At 42.8% G+C, this 23409-nt stretch overlaps 1 protein-coding gene across 1 annotated transcript in view; it reads right to left on the bottom strand.

The window, feature by feature from the left end:
* PLPPR1 (phospholipid phosphatase related 1) overlaps positions 1-23150 on the bottom strand; it is a 72613-nt gene extending 49463 nt beyond the window's left edge. Inside the window, exon 1 of the mRNA XM_074166264.1 lies at positions 23088-23150. Within this exon, the coding sequence (XP_074022365.1) occupies positions 23088-23150 (63 nt within the window). The remainder of the gene's footprint in view (positions 1-23087) is intronic.
* Positions 23151-23409: the final 259 nt, after the last annotated feature.

The following is a 23409-nucleotide window of genomic DNA, read 5'->3' as shown; positions in this document are numbered from 1 at the left end:
TGCCATGGGCAGGGACACCTCCCACTAGACCAGGTTGCTCAAAGCCCCATCCAGCCTGGCCTTGAACACCTCCAGGGATGGGGCATCCACAGCTTCTCTGGGCAACAGGTTCCAATGCTTCACCACCCTCACAGTAAAGAATTTCTTCCTAATAGCTAACCTAAATCTCCCCTCTTTCAGTTTAAAATCATTACCCCTCATCCTATCGCTACACTCCCTGATAAAGAGTCTCTCTCTACCTTTTCTGTAGGCCCTGGAATCAACCATCTTCAGGACTTGTTAAGGAAACTCTTACTGACTGTATGAAATCCAGCATCTAACACACAGTAAAAACAAGCATCATACGACCAGCCACTGCTAGAAACAGGTGCTTTGGAAGAGCTTGTTTGGTTGGAAGAGTTGGAACATTTGTTGCTGACTCAGTTCTAAGTGCAGGCTGAGTTCTTTGCATCTCGGGAAACTGCTCGCTGGAGGGTTAGGTAACAGAAAATAGGCTGCCAGGATGTCCTCAATGAACTGTTCTCCAAATTGTGCTTCAATGGATTCAGGATTTGCTCCTCTAAAAACCAAGGTTCTGTTCAAAAATACAATAGATTACCATTACTGAGCCAACCAGGGCTTTTCTCTCCTAATCTAATGATGTCTTGTCCCAGCCTCCCAATGGAGGGCATGTTTTACAAGGCTTTATTAGGTCCAGCATCTCAGCACTAATTACACTAAACTGCTTCCCTGGGGAGTGAGTTCCACTGGGTATATATCTGGAAAGCAGATCTACCCCCAGTTATCTGCCTCATAATGGATTTCAGCCTGTCTTCTCTGAGCTTTGGGCAGAGTTGGTGATGATCGTAATGCAAAGAGCATCCTGCAGTGCAATAAAGCCTCACAACGCCCCTACATCTACAGGGATCAGCTACAGCAGCACAGGGACTCTGGTAATGCACAAGCAGCCACACGAGGTATACACTGCAGGGTGGACAAGACAGGACAGTTGTTCTCTCACGACATCTTCACACCAGGCGAGATGTTTTTATGAAAGAGGTGCTTTAGTCATAAGCAAGACACTGTGTTTGGAAAAAGGTTGTCTGGATAAAATTTTGCAGCTTGCTTTTCATTCTGGATCTACCTCATGGTGTGTTCCAGCCTCAGAAATATCTGAATCCATGAAACTTGTTGGAATACTTAAATATTGCAATATGGTAAAATAACAAAAGTCTTGTAAAGCTCAGAGCAACTCCCAAAAGTCTAATGAGAATTTGGTGTTGAATTTTGTCCTTCTAACTTGAAACAAGACGTGTCCTTCTGTCAAAGGGCTCTTTTGAGTTTGATTCTTTTTGACAGCAGTTCGTAACCTGGACTGTACTGACATGAATCATCCACTGCATTAAAAATACTGCAAAAATCTTGTCATATTTCATTATCTGCCTAATTTCAGTAACGAAAGTACAAAATTGCACCTTATTTAGTTTTGAAGTACCACAGTCATTCCATGAAAAATATGGATTTGATTGGCACACCGACACATTTTATTTGCATGAGGCTGTGTGCTTCAGAAGTGTCCAATACAAGGACTGCCCTGGAAAGCTTAAATGCTGCCCTTGGCTAAAACAACTTCCAACTTGCCGTACAGCCCTGAGAATGGTTCACTGACTGATGGTATTTCACTGTACAAATGGCTCATAAAAACTGTTAAATCTGTCATGCACTCTAAAGGCATTTTAATCTAACGACTATTTTCACTTATACAGAAGCTGTCAGGAAAATCTATTCCTCAAATGACAAGAAGCAACAGAACCTGACACAACACAGGATTCTGGCAGAACAGAATAATATATCTTTTCAGTATGCTTTTCATGATTGCTCTGTGGTATCTTCCTGTGGCATCTTTGAGCAAAGCTGTTCGCTGAGAGATGCAGAGGTATATTTTGATTTCTGATGTGCCCTTGTAAGTAAAGAGGAAGCATGTTTCTGAAGGTTGAAGGGACTGACAGTGGGAAAATCAGACGAAAAGGAGAACTAGGACAAAGCAAAATACAAAAGGAACAAAGATCTGAAGAAACTGAAAAACCAAACCACACCAAAACACAATCCTTACTTTCCCTGTGCTTGTTTCCAGACCGTAAACTTAAATGTTAATGATGGATTGGGTGACATTTCTAGCAAAACATTTGAAGAAAGTTCAAGAGAAAAACAGTCAAGAGGGGACTTTTGCCCACCCTGACTTCTAGACAAATGCCAAGGTGTGCTACAGCTGAATAGCCTTCTAAACAGTAATACATGAATAGTAGTATAATCATTCCTCCCACTGAATAGTTGTTTATTCTTGTCCCCAGAGCATCTTTCTTTTCCTGAAGATCATTCCTGGACTGCAGCTTGGAAGAAAGGAGCTCTCTTCTTGCAGACAGCTGCTATAGGCCATTGCCTCATCCACACATTAAGAAGACCAAAGAAGCCATAAAAAAGCTCCCCATCAGGCTAACAGATCTAAAAGCTGCTGAGATCTGACCAAAAGGAAAGGGAAGCTGTTCTCCACTCCCCAGTATCCCTGCCTTGCAGGCTCAGGGAAGCACCTCTCCAGGGAGGGAAACTGCATGGTTAGGAAGACCAGCTCCTCAGAGAGCCCATCCTCTCGCCTTCCTCACACTGAAAATACTTGCCAAATCCGCTCTCTGCTCAGACATTTTTGCCCATACTTTCCTCTCTTTTGTTCTGGTCATCAATCTGCCTGTTAGGAGAGAATCTCAATCAGAAACCAGACCTGTCAGGCTCTTAAAAGATGTTGCTTTGGGCAACAAAAATGTGAGTACAAAGGAAGCCTAACTCCAAAGCAAATCAGTCCACACACCCACATTTATATTTTCGTGAACACTGCAGGTAGGCTTGCCAAGTTGGAGAGCTGTGAGGTTTTGAATAACAGCAAAAACTTCTATTTTGTTATTAGACAGAACAAATTCTTGTTCTACAATATTTCTCAACCCAGAAAATCCGATGGTAAATGTAAAGCCTCAGAGAAGCTGAACACCTAGACACTGTACACTCTTGGGCTCCTTTCTGCTGCCTCTGAAACAAATGCTCGTCATTGATTTTGAAAGGTGTTAACAGCTGGCCCGTCCTCTGAAAGCTTAATTAATTATGGCAGTGCTCTGGGTAGATTTTGGGGTTAGAAATGGGCAAATAACGTCCCAGCAGTAAATGTGTATGCAGAGAGAAGAGGCTGCAGTCAGAACCCTTGGCCACAGCTGTCTTTCTGCTGCAGGGGCTCTCCCCCCACCAGACTGCTGGGAACCCAGGCTTGTAACAAAAAGGAACACATTTTATTGCTCTTTTGCTGTGCTCAAATTACTGGTCTGTTATGAAGAGCTTGATAGGCATTCAGATCCCTGCCCTCCTTGCAGTCAGAGTGCTTATTGTGTGCCGTGTGCCTGGACTGTTCCTCTCCTTCATAAATGACGCTCTGATAGTTTCATCAATTACAAAAAACGACAATTGTAAATTCTTCGCCTTGCTGCCAAGTTCTTCATTTGTTATTATTAACTACTTCTTGCAGCAGCCTCTCTAATATTCTCCCTCTCGTTCCTATAGTGGCATGGCACTCTGACACATTTTAAGCATCTGTTTAATCCCCCTCCTTTTCCCATATGCATGAAAACACCTCATCACATTTTTAAATGACTAATGCTTCAATATTCCTACTCTGCTACCTGCTGAGGAAAAGAAGAAAGGAAAAGGCTGAGTAATTGTATTTCGGAGACAGCAGCTTTACAGATGATTGCATTTATTTATTACTAAAATATATTTAAAATGTTGTGCCAGTGCAATGGAGCTATAACTTGATAAGTGTTCAGTTCTAAGAGAAAACTACTTTCTTTAGCTATGAAAAAAATCTGTTGATAGTTCAAGGCTATTAAAAAAAAAAAAGATCTAAAAAGAAGAGAAGAGGTGAGTATTCAACTATCAGCTACTAGTCTTCTCGGACAGATCTGAGACAGTAACGTCTCAGACTGAAGCAAAAGTCAGGATAAAAGACTTCATATGCAGATGCTGAGATCCTGACCCTAGCCAAAGGAATAACTGTAGACCAGTCGCTCTGTGCCTTGGTTTCCCCATCTGTAAAACTGAAATACAGCCCCCCTTATCGTCCACGTGTTACAGTAGTTATCTCAGCACCAAGGAGACCTGGTGAACAAGAGAACAATTTTATGGGGCCACCAGCTACGAACACGTCTGAACAAGGTGCCAGGCCGTATCTGTAGTTCACAGAATTGCTGGGGTTAGCATGTACCTCTGGATACTGCCTACTCCAAAGCCCTGGCTCAAAGCAGGGTCAGCCAGAGCAGCTTGCCCAAGTCCACGTCAAGTTGAGTTTTAAATATCTTCAAGGACAGAGACTCCACAAGCTCTCTGCACCACTTCTGGTGTTCTATCAACCTTAAAGGAAGAAGGCTTTTTATTCTCATAAATGCAATTTCCTATTTCAGTTTGTGCTCACTGCCTCTCATCCTTTCACTGGATACCACAGAGAACAGTCTCTCTCACACTGGAGAGTCCAGCACAGCTCTCCAGATGTATCTCAGCAGTACTAGGCAGAAAGGAAGGATGATCCCTGCTGATCTGCTCAGCAACGCTCCTCCTGATGCAACTCGGGAGGTTGTTGGCCTTCTTTGCCACAGCAGCACATTGCTGTATCATGTTCAACTTGCCCACCAGCATCCCCAGGTCCTTTTCCCTTCTTAACGAGGAGATCAGTCATGCTGAATACTCCCAATTGCTTTCTTGTCCTTCATGTGTTTAGAAGTGGCTTCCAGCATAAGTTGTTCCATTGCCTTACCACGACTGAGGAGAGGCTGACCAGCCTGTAGTGACCTGGATCATTCTTCTTTCCGTTCTTGAAGATAGAAGTGACACTTGTTTTGTTACGATCCTCCAGAACCTCTCCCTGTCACCATGACCTTCCAAAGATACTCAAGAGTGGGTTGCAGTGACACCAGACAGCTCCCATCTATGCATCCTGTTGGGGTCCATGGACTTGTGTCTGTCCAGTTTGTTTAAATGTTCCCCATCCTGATCCTCCTCTGCCAAGGGTATCTTCCTTGATCTGGATTTTCCCACCAGTCTAAAGGGCCTGGGACTTCTGCAGGCCAGTCTTACTTGAAGCATGGAAGGCACTGAATACCTCAAGCTTTTCTGTGTCCTTTGTCACCAGGTTCCTTAACCCATTTAGAAGTGGGCCCAAATTTTCTCTAATCTTCCTTTTGCTGATGATATACACGTAGAAACCTTCTTGTTGCCCTTCGCATTCCTCATCTGATTCAACTCCACACAGGCTTTGGTTTTCCTTATCCCAATCCTGCATACTCAGATGGTGCCTCTGTATTCCTCCTGGGTCACCCGTCCCTGCTACTGCCTCTTCTGTACTTCCTTCTGTGTCTGAGGTTAGTCAGGAGCTCCTCATTCCTCCTGTTGCCTTTGCTTGATTTCCTGTTCATTGGAATGGTCTACTCTTGAGCATAGAGGCAGTGATCTTTGAACATCAGCCACCTCTGCTGGATGCTTCTTCTCTGCAGGGCTGTATCCTATGGGATTCTTCCCAGCAGTTCTTTGAACAGGCCAAAGTCTGCTCTCCTGAAATCTAGGTCTGTGATCAAGATTTTTGGCTTGCTCCCTCTTCTCACAGTCCTAACCTCCACCATCCCATGGGCACTGCTGCCAAGGATGTCCCTGACTTTTGTATCCCTGACCTTCACATCCTGCACAAATTCTACCTTGTTTGTAAGTATGAAGCTTAGTAGTGCATCTTACATCAGCAACTTGATCACCTGTGTTAGGGAGCTGTCATCAATGCACTCCAGAAGCCTCCTGGATTGCTTGGGCTCTGCTGTGGTGTCCCTCTAGCAAATATCAAGGGGGCTGAAGTCCTGCATGAGGACCATGTCTGTGAAAGTCAGACTTCTACCAGTTGTCTGAACACCTCATCTACTGTTTCCTGATCAGATGGTCTATAGCAGAGACCCAAAACAATGTCACGTATTTTGGTCTATCAACTAATTTTGACTCTCAAGCTCATGACCCATCCCAAGGCAGATGCGTCATGTGTCCCAGCTGCTCCCTTACATAAAGAGCAATTCTCCTTTCTTGCTGTCTCACTCTGTCCTTCCTGAAAAAGCCTGTCTATCCATGGCAGCAGCACAGTCCTGTGAGCTATCCCACCCCATCACTGTGACACCAAGGAAATCACAGTCCTGCAAATGCACACAGACCTCCCATTCCTCTCATTTCTTTCCCACAGTGTGTGCATTAGTGCACAGGCACTTCAGAGACTGTGCATTTGTCCCTGGCCTTGAATATTGTTAAAGCTAGAGTGTGGAATCCTGGTCTTGAATGTTGCCCAAACTCAGCAACTGTGAAAGCTGGTCTCAAGCTGAAACACCAAATCCAATAATAAATGGTCAAAAAGGACAAAGAACACTTGCCAATAAGCTAGATGAAGAAAACTTACTAATGGTATGACCTGCGCTGCCTGCCAAGAAGCCATCTATAAATATAAGCTTGCTTTGTTAACCCTTTGTGCTGGGAACAGGCTGCTGATGGGTGGGCTGGAGGGGCTGCCATTAGCATCAACAGGCAGGGACACCTCCTGTTGCTCAAAAAAGCTACTTCTTTCTACAGAATTGAGAGGATGGTGATTGGGATCAGAGGTTCAGGAATCAGTTAGTAGTTGGTATGTAACAGTTCTTACTTGCTGACAGAAGCTTTTAATTAATGCTGAGTGCATGTGTGGTTCTCTCACAGGGGAATCCACGAACTGAAGTCATGAGCTATTAAATGGGATGTGACAGAGAAACAGACAGCTCTGCTGATTTCCCAAAAATGGCTTGAGAGCTTTCCCTATCACTTCCTCGCTTATGTGCTTATGCTTGGTGGGATCCCACTTCACTGCTCTTTTGTTGATTAGTGCCCCTGTTGTTCACACTATGCTGGGCCCTTTGCTCAGTCCTGGCTCTTCACTGGTCCTTCCAATCTGCTCCCTCACTTCCTCACATGATTGTGGGTTACTACCTCCTTCCCCATCATTGTTAGTTTAAGCTCTCCTCTCCAGATTGGCCAGCCCGTTGGCAAAGATGTTTTTGGTCTGTCAGGCTGATCCCCTTCCAATCAGCCTTGATCCTCAAAGAGGGTCCTATGGCCACGGAAGCCAAAATCCTGCTGCTGACACCAGCTCTGCAACCAGATGCTGATCCACAGGATCCATTCAGTCCTCTTCAGGCTGTCCTTCTCTTCACTGGCAGTATCACGGAGACCACCGACTGGCTTCCCATGCCCTCGACCATTGCACCCAGAGCCATGTAGTCACGATTGGTGTTTCCCATGTCACTCCTGACAGTATCATTACTGTGAAGGTGAGAGAGCAGCAGGGAGTAATAGCCTGAGGACTGAAACAGTCTTTCCACAACATCCCAATCCTGAGCCCCCAGTAAGCAGCAAACTTCTCCATTTTCCAGCATGGGTTAGCAGATGGGGGCCTTCATTCCCCACATGTAGGGAGTCTCCCACCACTGTCACTCACCATTTCCTCTTGCCATATGGTTCAGGTTCAGCTGGCTCAAATGCTTCACTGGACAGAGCTTCCAGCCAGGAGCTGGGAATCTATTTCATCATTGCAGGTCTGCATGTGGAGCAGGAGCCTTTCCCCCAGGGCCAGAAGTCACCAGCTTCCAACCTTCACCATCATGGGAGTTTCCACTTTCCAGCCTGATACACAGAGACTCTGCCCATCCGCCTCTGCGGCAGTCAAAGGTCTGAGCTTTGGAAGCTGCAGGGTCTCAGAGAGGACCCGACTGACCTCTTTCTTGTGATCTCTGATGCTGTCCAGTCTGATGACCTGCTCCCACAGCCCATCTACTTGGTGACACAGATCCTCAGTGAAAACAACCCTCCTGCTGGCCAAAAGGCCATCAACCATTGCCCCAGCCTCAGCAAGAGGCACCAGGTGCCTCTGCAGCGTGAGACCTGCAAAGCCATATCGTCCTTCTGCAGCTCCATGTGCCGGTCAATCCCACTATCCTTACAAGGAAAATGTCTCCCGTGGCTGGTGGGCACCATCACTGTCATAGCTGAGGACACAGGTGCTGTTGTGGGCAGAGTTACAGGTTGCCCTCTATGCTGTACTAACAGCCGCCTCTGAGAGCTCTGCTCTGGGCTAGCACTAACAGAGGCCTCTGCCTAGATACTGCAGGAAGAGCGCCTGACCTGGGACTCAAGATCTGCAAGCTCTGAGCCCCCTTTGATCAGGAGCAGGTAGCAGAGCTTGCTAGAAGCTGCTGGAGCTTGCTAGCAGCCACCAGCTGTCCTCACTGCACCCCAACGTTCCTCCAAGGGTTCCCATGATGACTCCCCTGACCATCCCAGAAGATCAAGGAAGTCTTAAAGCAGAGCCCAAAAATGGCTGTGCAAATGGCTGTGTCCAGCATACAGGCACAGGTAAACAGGGAAAAGTTGTGTTTTCAAGCATTAGATGTAAAATACTTTAGATGAAGCTATTGGGCAACATAAACAAAAACATAGATGGCATAGGTATGCTGTAAAACTCCCTGACGTAGGAGTTATGGGTACTTGCAATTTACAAGGGTTCAAAAAAGCAACTGTAAAAAAAAAAAGCTGGAAGAAAAATCTATCACAAGATATTAAATACAGTGGCATTCACTCTGACCAGGGGAAATACCAGCAGCATGTCAGTCACTACACAACAGTCCTTTCCCAGCTGTCTCCTGCTTAGCACAGGTGCTCAGAGCCCTGCTGCCAAGCTAGGCTTTTGGTCTGACTCTGAACTGCTTTATATTCTACTGGTGAAAGATGTCATCCTCGTGTCCAAGGGCTGCTGGAGTTGAGGACAATGCAGCTCTTTACCTCTCTCTTCTAAATCAGCTTGTTATTCTCTTAATAGCTGTGAAACACTTTGATGTCTTTAGACAGAAAGGTTTCCAGTGGCACTATACAAACGAATCACAGTGTAATTAGCATTAACGGAGCAGTGCAGAGAAGACAATGGTCAGCTCAGGCATGTTGTCAGCCTTGCTGTCTATTTGATCTTCACAAAAGACAGCACACAAGTGAAAATACCACCGGGAAAAGAGTGCAGGACCCCTGTGTTGCAGGTGTCTCACAGCTCCAGACAGGTCTGCCTGCTGATGCTACGCTACATCCTAACCTAGATCCTACAGCAGCAGAGCAGGCTGAAAAGTAAAATCTGCAATTTTAACTTCAAATACAAAAAATATTTCACTGGGAGAGTTCTTTCAATTTCAGAGCTTCCAGGCTACATGTTTCTCATCAGTGTTATGTCTTCCAGTTCTTTCTCTGACTCAAGAGCCTACAAGACCTCATATTGGTATCTCCAACCAGTCAATCTGCCTCAGACCATAAAATCTTTCAAAGCCACAGACCCTGCAAGCCTATCAGCCCAGTCTGCTTTCCCAGTTAACATCAAGAAATCAAGCCTCCAGACTTGGAGAGAGGCCCTCTTCTGGAAGCAGGTGCCCTGCCACACAAAATCAAACTGCAGGTCCCTAACCTTCCTGTTAGTCTCAAAGGTGACAGTGCCTTGGCAGACACAAAGCTGCATAATTTTATGGAGTTTGTATCAAGCTATGCCACAACAGTGACTCTTAAAAATCCAGGATCTCTAGTTGCCTCCTAAGCGAGCTAGTGGGACAACATGGTGCCTACTACCAGAGTTTCAGTGAATACACCCAATTAGAAATTGCATGAAAAACTCAGTTCCAAACAATGTTTTCTCATGGAAATTTCCTGAGGTGTTCTGTATTTAGGTATTTTGTTTTCCAATACCCTTGCACTGGACCACTGTGTCCAGTAAAAGTCACCAAGTCCCTCAGTAACAAGGCAGTCCAGAATTCATCATGCCCAAAACATCTGCAGAAGATGGAATATCAAATCTAGTCTCACTCTAACAACACTGACTTCTTAAATGCTTGTTCTGTTGCCTATTTCTTCCAGGTATAAAGGCTTTCCCCCTGAGTTGACAACCTTGGAGGTGATTTGAGCATCAATAGAACAGCATTCATTATAATTCATAAGGCTTGCCTGCGCTTCCAGACCAATGTCATTTAATAGAGTAGTGCAGGTTTACAGTCGTTACACATTGATGAATGCAGCAGTTACTGCCAAAAGAAGCTATCTGCTCATATCAAGATGGCAGGACCCTTAGACTAATCATAAGAATCAAATAGAGACAATGTTTTAAATTAAATAGGAAACTATCAAAGACATTTTACTTCACCTAAATGGACACAGTGTTATTAATATGTATAATGCATTAAAAAAGCCATTTTATTTGCCTCCAACATTTTTCCAACTGACCAGGAAGCTTTTTAAAAAAAAAACAATTACCTTATCTCTTAGGATCTCAAATGCTGTTGCAAGTCATGTTGTGTCTGAGCCAATCTTTTTGTACAACTCTTTATCACTGGTAGGCAGTAACATTAAAAAATTAATAATGACCACTTGATTTTTCAGAATCTGTAGTTGTATTGCTACATAATTGTGAATGCAGGGTAGGGAAGAATGGAAAACTTGGGGTTTGAAAAATTCTATAAAATCCCTACATTCTGGTGCTCACTTTTGCCCCTTTCACTTAAATATACCATTCTCGTTTCAACATTAGCCCTGTCATGACAAGTAGAAATACTCACTGCTATTTGCTACGGATATTTATCATGAGGAGGTTTGATTTAAATTCAAGAATAGTCTGTCTGAACCTGGATTTAGCATTACTGATGATCCTCAAAATTCCCTTCTAACAAGCCTGCACAGAGACCAAAAGCAGTTTTATCTCCTTGCTAAACCAAGGTAAGTTTGATTTACAAACAGACTGAGGTGGCAAGGCCTGGAATAGGAAGCTTTATCTAACATGTTGGCTTCTACAACAAGGAATGTGGACAAGGAAATCCACAGAATGACTATTGGTAATTGACATGCATTTTCATACTGGGCATACAAATACCCAGGTGAAATTATTGCAACAAAAGGGGTTGGGCAGACAAAACTGGTCTTAAGGTTCCAACTGCACGCACCTCTCAAATTCAGGAGGATCCTTTGCTGCTTTCCTTTACCCATGCTCTTTTGTTGCATCATACCTTCTTCTCACTGCCACTGGGCCTAGATTCTTTCTTCTTCACATCAGCTTACATCATTTTACTAGAAAGAATATTAGGACAAGTGTTTTTCCCATGAGGATACTCAAAAACTAAGCAGGTTGCCTGCTAAGGTAATAGGAAAACTCAACTGGAGAAGGCCCAGGGGAATTTAATCCAGCTGCTGCTGTTCTGAGCCATGCTGTGCCTAGAGACCTCCAGAGATCCTTTCCCACCCAAATTATTCTGTGAGTCTATGACCTTTACTTTAACCCAAAGAAATATAGGTTTCTTCCTGACTTGGTTGACCCTGGCTGCCTTTCTTGTTCAATGTGCACTTACTCTTTTTTCCAAGTCCCAAACTGTTTTTCTCCTTTCTCTCTACAGAAAGACTCTTGCAGTAAGAACGAAAAGCCTGGAACTCATAATGATAAACTAATGCTGGTATGTATTCATATGAAGCCAACGCTGTATAAAAGACTCTGGTCCCACAATTTCATCAGTTTGAGAGTTTCAGTATGTTTCCTACCCTTATAACAGAGCTGCACTGATTTTTGCTTTGGCTGGTTTAAATAAGATCATAAAGATCCCTGATGACTACTAATTTAACTGGCTCCAAGTCAAAGATTAGCACAACTATAAAACTAATAAAAGTGTAATCTGCAATCCAATCTATTTGAAATGCTAATTCACTCCATTATAACTGAAATCTTATATTAGTCAGGCACTAATAAAAAACTAGATTACATTTATGAGACACATTTACACATTTTCTGCCATGATTTTATAAAAATGTCTGCAAAACTCACAGAGTCTTGAAAAATCAAGTAGACTGTTACAAATGGTTTAATCTAAATAAACGTGGCATTAATTCGATAATGCTGTACATCTGCACAAAATAATTACACACTAGATTTCTGTGTTTTAATAAAGTATATAATGAGTATTGATGTATTATTACTAGTAGTAGAGTTCCTTCCAGGTATGCAAAGTCTACACTCCAGAAATAAGATGTTAAGTCACCAGAAACAATAGATTATTGATTTTTGGGATAAACATGCAGCATTTAATAGCTGGGAGAAGGAAGTACAGGTATAATTCAGCCATTACATGACCAAATGTAGCTATCCTTTAAATTATAGAATTCACCCTACTGAAGTCGTGACAAAACTGACAATAACTCCAGTAATAATTGCATCATTATTTCCAAGCTGCTTTAATCTTATTGCAGCATATTTTTGGTAGACCCCATCAATAATTACTGTAGAATCATAAAAAGTTAATAATGCTGTAGAATTATGAAAAGTTAATAAATGATTCAAACTTATTTTAAAACTAGTAATAGCTTATCCCCCATGTGTCTTATTACGTGGGTTCTCCCATCCGTCTGCTCACGTGCTCAGGTTGTAAAGGAAATGACATGAGAAAGAAGTGTATAGCTGGGTTTTGGGTTATGCTTAAAACTTTTGGGCAAAACCAGTCTGCCTCTTTGCACTGACCCTCTGCAAATACGCAGGATCTTCCCTGCAAGGCTGCTAGAGACCACAGCCAGCCACAGGACTCAGGGTATGTCTGGTCTGATGCAGATCTTAATCCCAGTGAGCACTATAAACACATCACCCAAAAGTAAGAGCTACAGACCGTTATGAACAGCCATTTGGTTTCTTGAACTGTGTAGCAACTCTTTAAAAATCGACTGTGTGCTTAGTAAAATATTGATTAACCATTCATCTAACAGCCATTTCTAAAAATCTATCTGCAAGAGAAATCTTGGCCATTAAATCACTCTGTTTTAAGATGAAGATGCATCTTTATACCTGATTCTTTAACTTAAAACAGCAGTGATCCAGGAAGAACTAATATATTTTTTCATTGTATATTTATGCCAAAGTCACAGATGTCCAAAATCTTATGAAGCCTGAACTTCTGAATCAGAAGTGTTGTTCTAGGCAGGGCTTCAAGCTGAAAGATAATCCGCAAAGATTCACGCACTCTAAAAATGAGGGTCAATCTCTAATAATTGTTGTAAGCAATCATCATCAAGGGTAATGATTTCATGTGTGTTTGCTAAGACTGAGCACCATGCACACAAGATGTAACAATTTTCCAAACATCCATTCCCAGCAATATCACTCCCTCACGTATTTTCTGCAAACACGTGTGTATGATCAGTTTTCATAGAAGCATGGAATCATAGAATCATAGAATGGTTTGGGTTGGAAGGAACCTTAAAGATCATTGAGTTCCAGCCCCCTGCCATGGGCAGGGACACCTCCCACTAGACCAGGTTGCTCAAAGCCCCATCCAGCCTGGCCTTGAACACCTCCAGGGATGGAGCAGCCACAGATTCTCTTGGCAACCTGTTCCAGTGTCTCACCACCCTCACAGGAAAGAATTTCTTCCTGATATCTCATCTAAATCTGCTCTCTTTCAGTTTAAAACCATTACCCCTCATGCTATTGCTACACTCCCTGATAAAGAGTCCCTCCCCATCTCTCCTGTAGCCCCCTTCAGATATTGGAAGGCTGCTATAAAGTCTCCCTGGAGCCTTCTCTTCTCCAGGCTGAACAACCCCAACTCTCTCAGCCTGATCTCACAGCAGAGGTGCTCCAGCCCCTCCGATCATCTTTGTGGCCTTTCGAGACTCATAGAGTCTTTTCAACAGCCCCACTGAGTTCACAGCTGTGAACAAATATATGACACATCCAAAATTACCTGCCTGAGAGAATATACAGTCGGACTTTAGGAATCTGATCTGAGAAGTACTTGTGTGCTATATCCAACACCTCATGGAAATTCCTGGTGAAATACACCACTGAAGTGCAGCATGACTACAAGGAAACATACCAGAGGAAAAAATGTTTACCGCTAAAATTCTGGGATGTGGGGGAGGGCTGAGGGGAAGTAGCTGACCTGGCCTCCCATCAGACTGCCCCAGAAGTCACAAAATAAATCATGAAACCTGGGGTGCAGCAGCCAAGTGAGTATAGAGACGTATGGTATAATTTCTGCAGAAAGCTGTATATTATTTTATTTGCTACCACATTCTGCTGCATTCATAATACAGCTTTATTTATTTTGTGTTACTCAGGTGCTGGTAACTGGATTATCCTTTTCTGCTTCCGAGTGAGAAGATACCACAATTTAGAAGCTCTTTGCTTCCCACACAAGGGACCAAAATGTTCTGTCAGCAGCTTGGGGAAGTTCCCGGTTGGTGCGATACATTAGGTTTGTAAAGGAAGCAGAAGACGTGGCAGACTAATTCCTAGAGCTGGTCTGTAAACTCTGTTGGAATTTCTAGAGAGCAGAAAATGCCAATGTTCTTTAAGAGCTAAATCCCTTGTATGGATGTGTTTGCTCTAAGACTGATGTTGATGACTTCACCCTTGTAACACTGCTAAAACAAAATCCTCGTTTTCAATGTCTGGAGTGACTGGTCAGGAACCAGACATCAAGTCCTTCCCAAGCCTGACGACACTGGACATGATGCTCAGACATTCTGAAAAATTCCTCTGGTGTCAAAACCATTGTAAAAAAGTTTGAGTGAGCTTGATATTGCAAAATATGCTTTCAGCATCTTGCTTTGCTTTGGTGCTTCTTGGATCTTTCCTACTTAGCAGTTCTGGGAAGGCTTGATTGTTGTATTTAGGGTTACTTAGTATGGATTTGTAAGTCCCTATTCATTCCTTTCCACCCTTTTTAAAACTTCAAGTAACTTACACAAATGAAGTATCATGTTAAATAAACCCAGTGATATTTCTACAGAGCAAAGAAAAAGATGTTATTTTCACAGATGCAGACCCAAGGGAATGGTGCGGTTGTGTCACAGAGGAGTCAATAACATGATAATGCACTGCACCTGCAATGACCTTCATAGCAAATAAACAGCGCAATATTGTGTGTTTGGGAGAGAAAATATGAAAAGCTCTCAGGCCTCTGAAGTATGCAAACAAACAAACAAAAAGTAACACACCAACTGCTCTTCCATAACGTGCAAGGAACATAAAAACCTAAGCATACTTCTGAAAAGAAAGCCGGGAAAGATTCAGCAGTAATTTTCATGGATAATATCACTGTGTTCCTATAGGGAGATACCTGCCCATGTCACATACTGTGTCATATGTATTTTCACATTGCTATCTATTTTAAGCCTAATTAAAGTTGCCCAGTCATTGCTGGAAAAACCTTTCACCTTAGAAGGCTTCTAACAGGGCTTGTAGAGTTCTGCACATGGAAAACAGAAAACCTGCATGAATGGTGCCTGGTTTTATAAGCAATTTTCTTAAAATCTCTATACAATCAATTCTGATTACTGGGTTTTTTAGCAGTAATCTCTTAGAGCTATCTGGGTTGTTTTTTTAAAGCTTACAATTGACAAAATGGATTTCTACTTAAAAAGCAAAGCAAATTGAATCTCCCTAACTGCTGTGTAATTAAAAAAACACAATTCCTTCTCTTACAAACTGGGTTATATAGACCAATATATTATAAACCAAAGTAGTTCTCAAAAGCGTTGGCTATTTTCAGGGCACAGTGAAACAGATAAAGCAGTATGTTCACAACAATTTTCTCTACTCCAAATGCATTTTTTTTATTACTCATAAAGACAAAGAATTTCTGGTACCTTTAATCTCTTCCTTGAAAACTGCATCAAATTCATTGGTGCAAACCTTAAAATGGCGTTCAGCCTGTCAAAGGGATTATTTGCTTCCTGAAAATTTTCAGTATAAAGAGGAAGGATATAAAATAGGCTTCACATGTCTGCAAGCAACAGTACAATCCTTCTTCCATTTACGTTTTAAAGAAAAATGCAGCAAAGCAGCTAATCCCTCTTGGGCAGTCCCTTAATGTTAATTTTAAAATGTCCTCGAGAAGCTGAGGAGAATCAAATAGAAATCTGCTTTTTTCCAGAGTGCCCATTTTGGCCATGAGTTTTCTGTGTTCTTCACCTAGTGGTGAAGCACCTAGAAGGATTATAATCTCAAAAAATTAAATTTTGGGTTATAATCAGGTAATTTGAAAGCTGCCTCGCAATTCAACAAAACTAATCGCATGTTCAGGAGACAACTATTCACTGAGATTCAGCCAGTTTTACAATATGGAGTTATCTAGTCATCTGGAACAGAGGAGGTGGAGAGACAAAGAAAGCGAACAACGAGGAATGACCGGCAAATGGGAAACATAAAGGGACATTCAGGAACAGCAACAAAGCGAAATAGATGCTGACTGAATAAAATAAGAAACAATGAATCCCCAGAAAACAGAAGTGATGGAAGCACGGGGATTATGCAGAAACACCTCCCTGCTATCAGAGGAGCTCCTCCGAATTTGCACAGCATCTGTCACCACCAATTCCCACCCTGAGTCTAAGTGGGGGATGTAATGACAGGCGGTTTATACCACACCAGCACACGACACGTCCCTCGGGGCACTTTGTCCTCATGGCACTGTCCCGGTGGAGCAGCACAGCCCTGCTGCGCGCATGGCACAGATGGGGGAACATGGCGCTGGGCTTTAAATAGCCATGTGCAAGACACCTACAGCAAGGGAAAGGACTGAGCCGGCACATACACACCGCTGGAAAGTCCTCCTTTTTCTGCCTCGGCAGGAAACAAATTCAAAAAAGCCCCACATACTGGATACTGCTACGGAACAGTCACCAATCACTGCGACTACATGGAAGTTAGTTCAACTTGGGATGCGTTTTTAGTTAATGTTCATATTAAAACCTGACGGGAAGTTTTTTTGCCATTTTCTAGGAGAACTGGACATTACCTTGCCAAAATTAAAACTTATATTTACTGCTGTCCTATGTAAGTATGTCCTTTATGCAATTTTAGTCGTATCATAGAATCATAGAATGGTTCGGGTTGGAAGGGACCTTAAAGATGATTGAGTTCCCACCCGCTGCCATGGGCAGGGACACCTCCACTAGAGCAGGTTGCTCAAAGCCCCATCCAACCTGGCCTTGAACACTTCCAGGGATGGGGCATCCACAACTTCCCTGGGCAGCCTGTTCCAATGTCTCACCACCCCCACAGTAAAAAACGTCTTCTTAATATCTAATCTAAATCTACCCCTCTTTCAGTTTAAAACCATTATCCCTCATGCTATTGCTCCACTCCCTGATAAAGAGTCCCTCCCCATCTCTCCCGTAGGATCCCTTTATGTATTGGAAGGGGCTATAAGGTCTCCCCGGAGCCTTTTATTCCACATCATTAAAGCTTTAATGCAATCAGCAAGTTTTTCTTATGAAAGAACGGACTTTTAAAGAAACACAAATAGAAAGTCACTCCTAATATATTCAATGCCTCTTAGAAATGTTGGTTGAGGACGACAGTACACAGAAAAAGACATTTCACACTCCCCAAACACTGCTCAAAATTAGAGGGCATCAACCAATACACCCAAATGTGCAAAATCTGAGTTTTCAGAAGACCTAAACAAAAAATTATAATAAAATAAGTGCCACATCTGTCATGACTGTTCTGAAGTCACTTATTTTTCATATCTCCCTAAACCCTGCTGTGATGCTGATGACAAACAGGAGTTCAAGAGGCACTTGTCTCACTTACACAAATGATTTCAGTATTGCAGAAATTCTCCAGTTAAAGAGTAGTACAGCTGTTGGCTTGACTACATGAAATACTTGCAGGAAAATGTAGGCAGGCAGGGAAAGAAGAATGCTTTCCTTCTGTGCTTCTATAAATTGAAAGGTTTTTTTTTAATTATGTTTGAACTGATATTTGAAGATGATTCAATCTGTCCAGAACTAAAATAGCAAAAAGTAAAGGAAAATTTACCCCACTGATTGTAGAAACAGATACCCTATGAGGCTATAACATACCTGGAGTTCAAATCAAATAGATGTAAGACTAGAGCTTTTATATTTTGGAGAATTTTCCTTTTATTCCTGGAGGAGAAGGGGAGAGGAGATTTTTCTTACAAAATCTTCAGTTCTTTGCAATGCACTATATATCGAGCTGTCAAGAAGAAACAGTTTCCACTCTGCCTGCAAAAGCTTTCCTGAGGGCAGAATAATGGATTTAGCGTGAAAAAGTAGGATCTTAAGATTAGAGAATTTGAAAGATATTCAATGTTTTAAGTTTTAATGGTGTTGCTTATTTGAGTCTGCTCCTACTACCTTGTCAATGTCAGGATTACAATAATCTACAATAAAGCACAATGTGGCACACACATCAGTCATATTAAAAGTCACTTGCTATTCAGTAACTCTTTGATCAGTTTAAGACAATTTAATTAAATCCAGTGCCAGAAAATTGCAGTGTTTTCATCTGCAAAGACACAACTCGGATGCACCTGACTCCTTTAGAAGTAACTGTACTTGAAAATAAATCCTCAGATAACTCACACCCTGAAACAACTCAAGCCCTCAAACCAGTGCGAGAAGGAAGAGGAGGAAAAAGGAAGTAGAAACTGCCACATCAGCAGAAATTCCACAATAAATTTCTCCTTTTATTATCTAGAAAGCCATTATAGTCATAACTGCTGTTGACTCAGAAGGGATGAGAGGGCCTTCTTTGGAGGAAAACGAAATGTTGCTTGTTTATTGCTTCTTTAAAAACTACCACCCAAACAGACACTATGCTTCAAAAGCTGTTCACATGCTTTCCCGCTAAGTCACATACAGTTGTGGTGATGCTGTTTACTCACAGTATGTAACTATCCTTCCAACATCTATTAGAAAATGCAATTATCACACTGCATTACACTTCCTGTCACTAATGATAAGCACCAACTACACTGCAAAAGCAAGTAAAATCCCTTAGACCCACTAAACTCAAAGCCAGACTGTACTTAGCTCCCCTACACCTCTCTAGCATCAGTTTTATCCTAGAAAGTCAACACCCGAAATGGGATGAGGGAAGAGAGAGAAAGACCACAGGGCATGGAAAGCACTGCTAGGTCAAGACCTCGGGGTAGCTCACCAGTCCCTGAGGAAGAGTACTGGGATTCTCCAGGCATTGCACTTCTCCCACCTTTTGCTGCCTTAAACCAGCACATGTATGGATGTTACATGAGAGGATGTAACATAAGCACTCCTTAGACCACTCTCCTTGGACCAAACCTTGCAAAGCAGGGTTGAAAAATAATGATACAGCTGTGCTGAAACATCATTAAGAATGTTTCTGATAGCACTCTGTCATGCATATCCCGCAGGTGAAGGAGAGAGGAGGTGCTCCACAAAGAGTTTCGGCAACAGATGCCACCACAAGTCAAAAGTACGTGAAAAAGGAAGAATACGCGAGAATTTTTTTTCCTGACATGCTAGATGCTGCTTCTCCTACTTTCTCTCATGCTTGCCTGCAATCTGTGATCAGTCCTGGCCATCAACAAACCCTCAACCAGTCTGCTGTGCACCATTTGCATTTGCTGGGATAAATCCAGGGCATACCAACAGCTAGGAGCTCTACAGCCTTTGCTGCATGCTCTGGGTCCATCGCTGACTCCAAAGGGCTCTGGAAGTAGGGCATCCTGCTCTTTGCAGTTCTGTTTAACAACTGCCAGCAGCTAGCAGCATCAGTCCTCATGGACCAGGTACTCAGCGGTCCGAACGCTCAAAGCAGTGGCACACGTCAACTGAAGGAGGAACAAAAGTGGTCTCCTCTTGTTGCAGCCTCTTACATGCAAACCATGTAAGAGGTTTGCAGGCTGGGGGAGAGTCTCCTGAAGGCTCCTCTCACCGATGCTGGCTGCAAGCAATGCTGCAAAGGGGGGCAGCGAAAAGGAGAATATTTGTCTCCTGTATGACTTAATTGCTTAGGTGTTTAAGAAAATGTAATATGCCAAATCTTCATAGACCGTTGGTGACAAATGCCAGACTGTAATGATACCTCTTATAATACAATAAAGAACCACCTAGAAAGCTGCCTGCATTATTTGGGAGAGGGACTCAGATTTGATAAGTGGCTAAAAATTAGTTTAATGATTCCCTATTTAGCCTTTAAATCTACTCATAATGTGACATTGTGTCTCTAATTAGAGACTGAAAATGTTGATTTAACATTTCTGTCATTACAGATTAGACATCATATGCTATCTCTGTATTATTAAAAGGTTCCTATTTTGAGCATAAAGAGGAATTTGTAGCGTCGGGCACAGGGTTTAAGTTTTTATAATGAGCCATTCATCTTCAGGTCAGGTTTCATAATAACTAACTGCTACAAGTTAGTAGAGTGTGAGGAAAATGAAATGGAAAAAAATGGAAATGCGAATAACTGCTGAAATTATAAGTGTCACATTTGTACAGTCTGAAGCATAATGGTATTTAAAGTGCCCAAACTGTTTGTGACACCTCTTTTCCACCACGGCCATCACAACTTCTTTGAATGCACAATGCATACTGGGCAGTTAGCAAACATCTACTGGCAGGGCATCTGATGTGACAATCAAGGCTCCGCATTTTTTTCTTAAGAGCAAATAATCTCAGGGCCGCTCTCCATGGAAGACAGTGGGGGAGGCAGCACATTCTGGGCAACAGGTCTATGATAGTATTTACTGACCATCTCCTTTCCTGCTCATGATCACCTAACAGGTCTGCTTCTAGATCGTTTTTTGCATGGAAAAAGGCTATGAGGTACTTTTCCCCGTCCTGCATGCACCTTCACCAACTGCAGCCATCTCACAGCTAATCAGTTCCCACGGTTGCTTCAAAGCTACAAAAATAGGGCCCATCCTAACCCAGGTGATCCAGCCCAGGGCTTGGTGTCTGGGGTAGCTCATCTAAAAAGTGCTTCCTTTAGTCTCAGAAGCGTGGCAGTAGGGAAAGAAAAACACCTCCAGCGTGCCTTAAGATTTACAGGAACTTTTCAGACTGAATGACTACTATCAATCATCTCTGCGTTCCCAGCAGGAAATTAGATTTCCAGTTGTTCAATGCTACAGTGCTTAACATAAGTCTATGAATTTGTAGTTCCAGTAGGGGTACATTAAAAATCCATCCTGTGGACAAAGAGGGGAAGAAATACATGCTTTCATCAAGTGTAGCAGAGAGAACACCTTTTCAGACACTACCTCTCTACTTTTGACTGATTTTTAATTTAAAATTGAGTTTTAATCAGCAAAGCAAGTATATGAAAGGACAAGGACAGTACATTAGAGGGCAAAACATTCTTTCTTCATTCTCCTGTAAAAAGATTTATTCTTATATTCATGTCAGTCTTGTCTACAGGAAGGACAATTTATATCTCTGTCATAGACTGCCAACTAGGCTCATCATTCATACACTTAGAGCACTAAAAATCTTCAGAGCTGCTTGTTTAAGCAATAAATTTGAGACGTCTCATTCCTGACGGTGTTTGTTTGGTTTCTTCTGAGCTTATTGCTGTTTTGTTTCCCCGCTTTTAACCTTTCTTTCTGTAGCTGGGATAAAGCAGTGACCCCTTTTCTCAGTCAGAAGAGCCCCTCAGCTACCCCATGCAGCAGAGACAGAGATTCCCCAGGAGGCTGGACAAATCAGTGACAAATCCCTGAGAGGCTCAGCCACCTTCCCACACTGGTGTCTGCCACAGCGGCAGCTGGGAAGGCCCTGTGCCAAGCTTTATGAGTGGCTTTATTATGCCTTTCCTCCATCCTCATCTTCCAACCAGGTTCCTCCTGCATGGAAGGCCCATTCGAGCCAAAAGGAAAACTACTACTTACATTAGCTTAAGCACCCAGGCATCATCTGACTGTGCCTTGGGGGCTAAGCTGCTAGTACAGAAAATAGAGACTGTTAGTTAGGGAACTGTATCTCCTGGCTGGAGAAGACACTATGAGGAGAGGACTCAGGTGATTAAGGGTTAGAGAGGTCCCAGATGCCACCACATGGTGTTCCCGTGTCCCCAGGGAAAGGCCAGTGCTCAGGAGCTCCGGAAAGCAACCACTCATAGCAACCATTACACCTGTGGCTGTAGCACACAAACCTTTCCAAGACTACAGTGGAAATGGGGTGTCTTACACAACACCCAGCATTACAATTAGTCTTTTGACTGTTTTTAGTGCATCTCTTGTGGAAGAGCACAAGTTGCCTCATAATTTGGGTGAGGGAAAGAGTGAATATTTTATCCAAGCTACATCAGACAGGTGGTTCTGAAGATGGTCAGTCACAGGCAGTTATCTCCTTTTCACTATCTAAATTTGATGGAAATTTTGATCCTCCTAGGAAACCCGGAGTTGCCCCTGCATGCCAAGAAAACCATCCCAGTCTCATAAGCACCAATTGAACATTGATTGATTTGGATAATGACTTTGGTCACTCTGGCAGTGTTAGGGTGAGTAAAAGAAGCACCACAAGAAAGCAGTTTGTACAGAGTAGAATAGTAAGCCAATTTAAAAAAAAACCCTGCCCTGAACAAAGATGTGGAGCCGTACTCCATTGTCAGAACAACCTCTCCATAACTTCACTGCCAGTCAATTCACAGTCCTTGTGCCTGCCAAGCTCCTTCAACACACTTAAAGGATAGGCACGCCTCATCTAAATATTGTGTTCCACCTGAACTGAAATCAGAGCCGAGCGTTGCTTCCTAAGCCTAAGTCCATTAGATCAGACATTTCCTTAAGCAAGGTCTAGTCCTTGTGCAGAGCAAGATGGATACAGGTCTGAGAAAAGACGGGAAGACGAGCAATCACCAGCTCCTGACCTACACCTGCAGCTACTGTCTGTTCTCCAACAAATACCACAGGACAAGCTGGAAAACTGGGTAGAGACAAGTCTTGAAAACCCAGCATCTACTTGTTCTTGCATGCTGGTACCAAAGATCTAGCTATCTCATGCAGGACTCTTTTCATTGAGGCTTGATGGCACTAAGTATGAAGATGGATATTCATGTTATCAAGTAAGAAAGTGTTCTTCCTTATAAACAAAATGACCAACAAATGACTTAATTCCTGCAGGGCAGAGCTGCCTTCCATGTAGGCTTGGCAACTGAAGGCTGTACTCACCTCAACAAAAATGAAGCAGGGGATGATGGAGTAACTTCTCTGGGTATTGTTTCCTAAAGCCATTTCTCATCACACTTCTTGGGGAGGCACTGTTCAAAATGCTACTATCCTGAAAAAGAAAAGAAAAAAGGTATGTCAGTGTGTTTCCCTTTTTTTGCAAACTCCACATTTAACACAACAAGGTTCATAACACGGAGCACTGACTTATTGGACCAGAGAAACAGACTAAAAAGAACACCAAGGTCTCACTTGCAGCCATACAAAATACCCTAAGAAGGCACTCCCTTTGCAGCTTAAAAGCAAGAGAGAGACAGGGGTTACA

This window comes from Numenius arquata, chromosome Z (assembly GCF_964106895.1).
Source record: "Numenius arquata chromosome Z, bNumArq3.hap1.1, whole genome shotgun sequence".
Lineage (NCBI taxonomy): Eukaryota > Metazoa > Chordata > Aves > Charadriiformes > Scolopacidae > Numenius > Numenius arquata.
This window is presented reverse-complemented; position numbering and strand designations above follow the sequence as displayed.